Source organism: Colletes gigas, unplaced genomic scaffold, assembly GCF_013123115.1.
Source record: "Colletes gigas isolate AHSC1104 unplaced genomic scaffold, ASM1312311v1 Colletes_gigas_Sc00321, whole genome shotgun sequence".
NCBI lineage: Eukaryota > Metazoa > Arthropoda > Insecta > Hymenoptera > Colletidae > Colletes > Colletes gigas.
The window spans coordinates 1-9,803 of NW_025106942.1; the positions used below are offsets into that span (position 1 = coordinate 1).

The 9,803-nt window shown below is 47.0% G+C and overlaps 2 protein-coding genes across 2 annotated transcripts; both read right to left on the bottom strand.

Annotated features, from left to right (window-relative positions):
- Nucleotides 1-1,731: 1,731 nt before the first annotated feature.
- LOC122404410 lies at nt 1,732-5,511 on the bottom strand. The gene has a single exon (XM_043408345.1). The coding sequence runs from the start codon at nt 5,509-5,511 to the stop codon at nt 1,732-1,734; it is 3,780 nt and encodes a 1,259-aa protein (XP_043264280.1).
- Nucleotides 5,512-5,674: 163 nt separating this feature from the next.
- Nucleotides 5,675-6,985, bottom strand: LOC122404409. Its single transcript, XM_043408344.1, has one exon. It carries the CDS (start codon nt 6,983-6,985, stop codon nt 5,675-5,677), a length of 1,311 nt encoding a protein of 436 aa, XP_043264279.1.
- Between the last annotated feature and the right edge of the window lie 2,818 nt (nt 6,986-9,803).

Here is a 9,803-nt window from a genome sequence, read left to right on the forward strand (position 1 = left end):
CTTTCTCGAATTTTTTTCTAGAAAATGCGCAGAATTTCGAGGGTATGTCTATTCACCAAAAATTATTGTAATCGACCCTCGGAACTGAAAATAATATTTTCAGAACGATTCGAAATTTTTTTCTCCCGTCGAAACATTTCACACATTCTCAAATTTTTTTCGCGAAAGTGGATAGGATTTTGAGGGTATGTCTAATGAAAAAAAATGATAGTAATTGACTCCTGCAACTAAAAATAATTTTTCCACGACGATTTGAAATTTTTTAATTTTCTCGAAAAATTTCAGCATCTTCTCGAATTTTTTTCTAGAAAATGCGCAGGATTTCGAGGGTATCTCTATTCACCAAAAATGACTGTAATTGACCCCTGCAAGCAAAAATAATTGTTTTAGAACGATTTGAAGTTTTTAATTTCGCCGAAAAACTTCAGTACCTACTTGAATTCTTCTATCACAAGTGCGTGGGATTTCGTGGGTATCTCTATTCACCAAAAATGACTGTAACTGACCACTGCAACCGAAAATAATTTTTCCGGAACGATTTGAAATTTTTTAATTTTCTCGTAAAATTTCAGCATCTTCTCGAATTTTTTTCTAGAAAATGCGCAGAATTTCGAGGGTATGTCTATTCACCAAAAATTATTGTAATCGACCCTCGGAACTGAAAATAATTTTTTCAGAACGATTCGAAATTTTTTAATTTTCTCGAAAAATTTCAGCATCTTCTCGAATTTTTTTCTAGAAAATGCGCAGAATTTCGAGGGTATGTGTTAAAAAGTAATGAATATATACTTTTAACTACGAAGTCCGGATAGAGGTGTGGGAGTATTATAGGGGAAGTGAATCGGACACAAATGATTTTCTTTTCGTCGGTCTTAAAGACCGACCTTTTATTATAAAATAGACAAATAAAAGAAACAAAGAAAATCCAAATAATAATTATAATTAACCAGAAGTAACGAGACTGAACAATATTATGTGAAAATCGCTTTAGCCTCGTCCCTGCCTAGCTCGGTCGCCGAACTCGGAAGATTGAGGCAGGCCAGGTGTTTAATCCGAACGCGAAACTGAATATCGTTCGAATATTGAAGATTGCACGTGGAGTGCCGACTAAATGCGAAGTTCGAAGGACCACCCCTGTTCTGCAGGGGACTAATGAGACGACTTGTGGTTTCTGGTTTATTTAAGGTTAACAAGTACAACGTGATCGAGTACAGAGAGACTGTGGTGGAAAAACTAGGTAGCGGTCCGAGTCTGAACGAGTAAGAAGCTAATCACGGCATTCCGCCGTTTTTATACCGTTGACTTTGGTGGCGGGGGTGCAGTGATGCCGACGTAGCTTGGCGTCCAAGGCGGAGGGTGCTAAGTTTGGCAACTCCGGGGACTTTCCACCGCGTGCGTCAGCCCTTGGGCCCGCGTGCAAAACATCGACGAAACAAGGGAGGCCCAAGGCGCCGAGCCGCGCACGTGTGGGCCATCCGACAGTCTCTTGGGGCTGCAACCACTCGAGACTGCCTTCGCCAGCCAAGTTTATGACACTTTGTCCCCTTGCTTAACGAAACTCTAAGATATTTTTTGCCCATGCTGGCCTTGACGAAACTTTCCAAACGCGGTTCTATGTCATAAACCTGGTCGACTCACCGAAGCCCAAACATCCCGCCCACCTTGAACGCTCAAGCGTTTAATATACTAAGCTACATAAATTAACTAATTGGTATGGTTTGTGTTGACAACTTAAATGCTAACGGTGGGGCCGCGGGTAGTTTCCGCAGCGTCTTCTTCCTCTGCCGGCGGCAAGAGGCAGATTCTTGTCACCGGCCTCTTGATGATGCCATCAGACACCTTGATGGACACCACCCGGACTATCCCATCGGTACCTGGTTGGAGCTCGATAATTCTCCCAAGACGCCAGCGTAATGGTGGGATGTTGTCTTCCCGTACGACCACGACAGCACCTGTCTTTACTATGGTTGGTGAATTAAGCCTCCATTTCTGCCGTTGCTGGAGATGGTGCAGATACTCCTGCTGCCAACGCTTCCAGAAGTGTTGCAGCATCTGTTGGACTAGCTGATAACGGTTTAGCCGATTTTGTTTGAGAGGCAGTAGGTCCTGTTGCGGCAGGGCGGTTAATGCATCTCCGATTAGAAAATGGCCAGGAGTGAGAGGAGTGAGATCATTGGGATCTGAAGAGAGAGGATGAAGAGGACGGGAATTTAAGCATGCTTCGATCTGTGCTAGTATGGTGTACAGCTCCTCGTACGTGAGGCGCTGTTCCCCTATTATCCGTCTGAGGTGTTGTTTTGCTGATTTGACAGCACTCTCCCATAGACCCCCGAAGTGTGGCGCATGCGGTGGGATCAGGTGCCACTGTATTTGTTCTTGTGCTAGTGCCTTTCCTATTTTGGCGTGGTGTTCTTTATTGTTAAGTAATACTCCTAATTCATTAAGATTATTCCGTGCCCCAATGAAGTTTCGACCGTTGTCTGAATAAATACAGTGACTCCGTCCCCTACGAGCTATAAACCGATTAAGACAGTTGAGGAAGGCGTCGGTGCTTAATTCCGTTGCTAATTCTATATGAACGGCCTTGGTAACGAAGCATACAAAAATGCAAAGATAGGCCTTGTGTGCGGTGCGAGCACGCCCGCGTTCCTTTATTAACAACGGACCGGCATAATCGACTCCGCAGGTAGCGAATGGTCGAGCGGGAGTCACCCGAGTTGCAGGCAAGTTTCCCATGATCGGGTTTATGCCGGTTGGTTTCGTTCGGAAGCAACGAATGCATCTGTGTATTGTTTTCCTTACTACGCGCTTACAAGCTACTATCCAAAAACGGTTGCGCAATGATGCGCTGGTGAGCTGACACCCCGCGTGGAGCAATCGGCAGTGTTCATAAGCTACAATTAAATTTGTTACTGGGTGATCCGAGGGTAGAATCAATGGGTGTTTCTGATTGTAAATTATGGGAGCGTTTTCGAGTCTCCCGCCCACCCTGAGCAAACCCTTTGCGTCTAGAAATGGATTCAGTGATATGATCTTGCTAGTTTGTGTCAGCGGTTTGGTTGCTCGTAGATCGCTGATTTCCTTGCCGAAACACTCTTGCTGTACGAGTTTAACTATTGTTTCTTCGGACAAAGCTAGTTCGCGAGCCGTTAAAAATGTTTGGGGTGAATTTATGATGTTAGGTTGTACGGCGGTAATTTGATTTTTTTCACTCGTCTTGGATTTCAGCCGATCTAGGAACTTCCTGCAGTAGTCTACGATTCGAATAAGCTTTGAGTACGACGAAAATCGACAAAGGATGTCCGTCGGGCAATTAGATGTTGCGACATGACCAAGGACGCGTGTAACTTCTTCCGGCATTGTGTGTGGGGTTGGCTCGATTGAAGGCCATTCGGGCTGTTCATGCAAGAGCCACGATGGGCCAGACCACCAAAGGTGTGTAAACCTTAATGTAGTGGGATCGGTGCCTCGTGATATCATGTCGGCAGGGTTGTCTACCGAAGCCACGTGGTGCCAGTTGTCTATTGATGTCGATTGGCGAATTTCTGACACGCGGTTCGCCACGAAAGTCTTCCAACGATTCGGTTGACCTCTGATCCAGGCTAGGGCTATTGTGGAGTCTGACCAATAATGTTCGCAATCGATTTTTAATTGTAGCGCGTGTCGGACTCGTTTAACTAGTTGAGCTAGCAAAAGGGCTCCGCACAATTCTAGCCGCGGAAGGGTGGTTGCCTTCAATGGAGCTACCCGAGATTTGGCACAAAGCAATCGCACCGTGTACCTGCCGGTCTCGTCGAGCGACCGCAGGTAGATGCACGCACCGTAGGCCTTTTCCGACGCGTCCGAAAACCCGTGCAGTTCTATTGACCTTGCGTTGTCGCATATTACACGGCGCGGTATTTCTATTTCTTTGACCTGATTCAATTCTGTACGAAACTTTGACCATTGAGTATGAAGATCTTGGTCTATACCTTCATCCCAACCTAACTGCAGCTGCCACAAGCTTTGCATCAAAATCTTGGCCTTTGTAATTACGGGACCGATTAAGCCGAGTGGATCGAACACCTGAGCGATTTCCGAAAGTATGGTGCGTTTAGTGATGCGATTCAAAATTGGCTCTCTGACCGAGAACCGAAGCTCGTCTGGACCAGAGAGCCATATCAAACCCAATGTTTTTGGATCCCTTTCGGGTGATTTGATTTCCTTCTCTGTGGTACTTCGGTTACGCAAGATTTCGGGCTTGTTTGATGCCCACTTTCGTAACTGAAGCCCTGCTTGCCCTAATACTTGTGTGAGCTGTTCCTTTAATGCCTGTGTTTCCTTTGCTGTCTCGCATCCTGTTAGCAAGTCGTCTACGTAAAAATCATGAATTATCGCACGACTTGCTAGAGGCGATTGATTTGCACATTCTAAACCTATCTGGTGTAAGACGCGAGTGGCTAAAAATGGGGCCGAAGATGTGCCGTACGTCACCGTATTCAGTTCGTACGTGTTGATCGGACCGTCAACACACGGACGCCAAAGAATACGTTGGTATTTCCGATCCTCTGGTCGGACGAGCACTTGGCGATACATCTTCTCTACATCTGCAGACAATACAAATCTGTGCTTTCTAAATCGAACTATGATGGAAAATAGGTCGTCTTGTACGGTCGGCCCTACTAGCTGTACGTCATTTAGTGACAGGCCCGATGACGTTTTTGCCGATCCGTCAAAAACTATTCTAACTCTAGTCGTGGTGCTAGATGCCTTGAAAACGGCATGATGCGACAGGTAGAATCCAAGGGTATTGCTAGTTGTCGCGGTGTCACGTCGGGTCATATGTCCGAGCCGTTCATACTCGTGCATGAAGGAGACGTATTCTTGGCGTAACTCGGGTTGCCTTGCTAATTTCCGCTCAATGGCTGCGAACCTTGTTTCAGCTTGAGCTCTCGAATCCCCTAACTGGTCGATGTTATTTGTGAATGGGATGCTAACTAAATATCGGCCGTCATCGTCGCGTCGTGTCGTCCGTCGAAAGTGTTGTTCGGCGTCGTTCGTCGCGTCGGTCAACGGTCTGTCTTTGTCTAATGCTACAGTTTCTAATTCCCAAAATCGCGCTAGGCTATTATTTAGTTGTTCGTTTGATATCACGTGACAAGTGCTAATTCGTGTTCTATCGTCTAGTGAGTTTAACTGTCCTCCCAAAACCCAACCGAATCTCGTCTTTTGCCAAATCAAGCCTCCTGTCCCAGCTTTCTGCTGTCCGACACAGAGGAGCTGCCAGAAGAGTCCTGCGCCTATCAGCAGGTCAATTTGCTTTGATTTGGCAAAGTTTGGATCAGCTAATTGCATCCCCGGTGGAGTCGCCGTGCTCGTCCGATCAATCAGGACATTCGGCATGTCTTCGGTGATGGTTTTTAGAACGAAACATGAGACGTTGGTACGAAAACTATTGTGTCTGGATGACACGGCTACCTGTGCCGTCGATTGTATAGAGCTGACCGCTCTACCTAGCCCGCCGACCGTCATTTCAACGTTCGAGCGCGGAAGGCGTAATCGATTGCACAGTGCCTCGGTTATGAAATGGGCCTGTGACCCAGAATCTAACAACGCGCAGCATTCATGTTTCGTTCCCTTGTTGTCTTCTAAGTAAACTATAGCCGTGGATAGAACTGCATGGTTGCCAATATTGTTAACTAAGTTTGAGACGCAGGAGGTCGCGGGTGATGGGATCGGCGCGACAGTTTCCGAATTTCGAACGAGAGGCTCTGAGCCAGCGGGCACAGAGGCCTGCTCTAGATGCAACAAGGTGTTGTGTTTTTTCCCCGCATTTTCTACAGGAACCTCGCGTACAATTTTTAATTTGATGTCCTTGTTGCAGGCAATTAAAACAAACTTGTAATTGTTTTATGGTAGCATGCATCTCCGAATGAGGCATGCTTTTCAATGTCTCGCAATGTTGTAGCGAGTGCTCACGTTTGCACAATATGCATTGAGTTTGCATATTGGCAACGTGCGAGGCTACGTACTCTATTCTGGGTTGAGGCTTGGAGTGACCGGGTGGTTTGTACAAGGGTCTCGGATCGCTACCTGCAGGCTGCCTACCTGCTGGGGCCCGTTCAAGATATTTCGCCTGTTCTTCAACAAATTCTACGAGGTCTCGAAACGTTGCGATTCCTGTCAATCTAAGGGACCGCTTTTCCCACTCCCTTTGTGTCGCAACATCTAATTTTCTCGACAAAATCAGGACTAGTAATGTGTCCCAATGTTTGATTGGTTGGCCTAATGCGCCTAGTGCTAATACATGGTTATTTGCGTTATCTACCAAGTCGCGAAGAGCTGTGTGCGTTTGTTTGTGAACCGATTGTAGGTTCAGCAAAGCGTTGCCGTGGTGGTATATGAGCGATTTAGGGTCTTCATATCTATTTTTTAGTGTTTCCCAGGCTAGTTTATAATTTTCGTCAGAAACACCCAACGACTGGATTACGCGAGCCGCGCTCCCCCTTAATGCTGAATTCAAGTAATGAAAGCGCTGAATATTACCTAATGATACATTTTGGTGGATCAACGACACGAACGTGTCACGAAAACGCAGCCAGTTATTGTAATCGCCGTCGAATTCTGGCAACACGATTGTGGGAAGTCGCGGCGTAGCTAGGATTTCCGTCGACGCGGACGTTACGCTAGGCGACGGCAACGGTTGAGTGGACGCGCGCGACCTAGTTATATAGCCGTCTACCCTTGCCATCAGGTCGAAGTACGTTGTCTCGAACGTGTCTCTAAAAGCCGCATGCATGGCCTCGTCTTGGGTTTTCGCAACCGCTAATTCTATTCTCGATTGAACGTTATCGAATTTGTCATACACAGCTTCATTTATTCTAAGACGTCTTTCTAAGGAGTCTATGGGAGTCACGCTCGCCGAAGTGTCGAAGAAATTCGCGAAACGCGTCAAAGTGGCCTTCAATTGGCCGCGTTCGCGAATGAGCGCTGTCAAGCCTTCCATTCTAATTACGATTAGCACAGACCGAAAATACAGGAGTGGACTTACGGAAGGAGGAGATGCTGAGTCGTCTTGGTGGTGACGTCCAGCGAAGTCGTCCTATCAGAGCTCGATCGTCCTATCTCGTTCAGGGGTGACGATGTACTCGTTGACGTCGTCTGCACCTCCCTGAATGTTGCTCTGCCTTCTCCGCTGGTTGCGTCCAGCGCGTGGTCCACAGCCTCTGGATGTCTCGGTGTTGTCCACGGTGGTGAAGTATCGCCTGATACTTCCGATACTGTGTCGGCGGCGCGTTCTATCTCGTCCAGGGGTGGCGATGTCCAATGGTTGACACGCCCGAACCGCTCTGGATGCTGCTTGCCGCCGATACACAGGATTCTCGCTCCAAGGGTTGAGCGCAGTCGAATCCTTCCTCGGGATCACGTCTCTTCTGTCGATTCTTCGATAGCTATTGCTGCGTGGTACTGACCGGTCACAAGAACTACACTACGCGGTTCTTATCAATCCGGCTCGAAGGACCAGTGTTTAATCCGAACGCGAAACTGAATATCGTTCGAATATTGAAGATTGCACGTGGAGTGCCGACTAAATGCGAAGTTCGAAGGACCACCCCTGTTCTGCAGGGGACTAATGAGACGACTTGTGGTTTCTGGTTTATTTAAGGTTAACAAGTACAACGTGATCGAGTACAGAGAGACTGTGGTGGAAAAACTAGGTAGCGGTCCGAGTCTGAACGAGTAAGAAGCTAATCACGGCATTCCGCCGTTTTTATACCGTTGACTTTGGTGGCGGGGGTGCAGTGATGCCGACGTAGCTTGGCGTCCAAGGCGGAGGGTGCTAAGTTTGGCAACTCCGGGGACTTTCCACCGCGTGCGTCAGCCCTTGGGCCCGCGTGCAAAACATCGACGAAACAAGGGAGGCCCAAGGCGCCGAGCCGCGCACGTGTGGGCCATCCGACAGTCTCTTGGGGCTGCAACCACTCGAGACTGCCTTCGCCAGCCAAGTTTATGACACTTTGTCCCCTTGCTTAACGAAACTCTAAGATATTTTTTGCCCATGCTGGCCTTGACGAAACTTTCCAAACGCGGTTCTATGTCATAAACCTGGTCGACTCACCGAAGCCCAAACACCAGGATTCCTAAGAACAGAAAAACACGACTATGTGTTAGACACACGTACACGTTATACGTATCTTCGTCGCGCTCGTTTGCTCGCGCTCCTGGCTTCGTAATTCGAACGCACCGGAGCGGAGAATTGTACACTTTCGTAAATTACGAAATATAAGTGGACTGTATTTTGGCTAGGAAAAGAATTAAACTTCTTTTCCTCGCCGATTCAGTGGTCGATTGCCCAGTGGACGGGGATGCAAGAGGAGGTTGTAAGGCTCCTAATGCACTGTTCCCGTGAATATGCACACTGAGTCTGTGCGTCGAGTCGCACTGCAGTGCACTGCACGACCGTCAATCTGCGGCTTCTCTTAACACGTTCCAACAGATGACTTATTTGGCCGAGAGTTACACTGCGAAGCCCGACAACACGTTGTTCACTGCACGAATACACTACTCGACGTGATACGTTGCAGTATTTTGAACTACGCGGGGGCCTGACCCACGACTCCGTTACTTCTCCGCACTGGTGCTCCTCTAAACGTTACACCGGCGGGATCTGTAGAAATAAGGAGGCGAAGACCGAAAATCACACGTCCAAAATGGACGTGGACCTGACTACAGTGAGCCCACCAGGAGGTACACCACGTAGGTGCCTCCTTTTGGTGTCTCCTACGCCGAAGGGCAATCACACAGAAGTATGGGCGGTATCGCCGACTTCTGTATGATTCAACGTGTATACGTTGGAATCGACCTTTAAATTCCGCACAGGAGGGGTCGAACACCCTATTGGTGTATTCTCGAGCCCTCCAAAATATGCAGTAAATTTAAATTAATTAGACTCGATCGAGATTTGCTCGAACGAGAAGCAGGTGAACTTGCACGAATCGAGATGCGAATCGTGTTTTCCAAGCAAGGTGGGAATGAATTTCCGACCTTTTCGAGCAAGGCTCGCTACACCCTTTTGAACAGCAGTCTTTATGGCTTTCTCGCAAGAGGATTTTCCCTCTTCAATCGCGATTAACTTCTGATCGAAATATGATCGGGAGCCGATGCGTCTCGGTCAGAAGTCGCCGTAAGAATGATACGGATTGACAGCCGAAGACGTCGCCGCGGTACTCTTACTGGTCGTTCCGTGGCGCTGTCTGATTTTCGGCCGTCTTTCCTTGTCACATTATTGGCGCACTACTCTCTCACGGTACTGACGTCACTAACACCGTTAGCACACTCGAATCGAAAGGTAATGAGCCGTTACCGATGCCAGAAAAACTAATAATACACACGTTTTTCAATCACCGTTCGCTATACAAATCCAATTAGAGATAATCTCTTGGTTATTGTACGTTAACAGGATTAACGGTAATTGCGGCCGAGGCTAATCGCTCGGCATTATGCAATCTTTAAACAGTATGTCTCTTCACCAAAAATTATTGTAATCGACCCTCGGAACTGAAAATAATATTTTCAGAACGATTCGAAATTTTTTTCTCCCGTCGAAACATTTCACACATTCTCAAATTTTTTTCGCGAAAGTGGATAGGATTTTGAGGGTATGTCTAATGAAAAAAAATGATAGTAATTGACTCCTGCAACTAAAAATAATTTTTCCACGACGATTTGAAATTTTTTAATTTTCTCGAAAAATTTCAGCATCTTCTCGAATTTTTTTCTAGAAAATGCGCAGGATTTCGAGGGTATGTCTATTCACCAAAAAT

Coding starts and splice junctions, on each gene's coding strand:
- LOC122404409 (XM_043408344.1), bottom strand. CDS start 6,985: ATGGAAGGCTTGACAGCGCTCATTCGCGAACGCGGCCAATTGAAGGCC.
- LOC122404410 (XM_043408345.1), bottom strand. CDS start 5,511: ATGACGGTCGGCGGGCTAGGTAGAGCGGTCAGCTCTATACAATCGACG.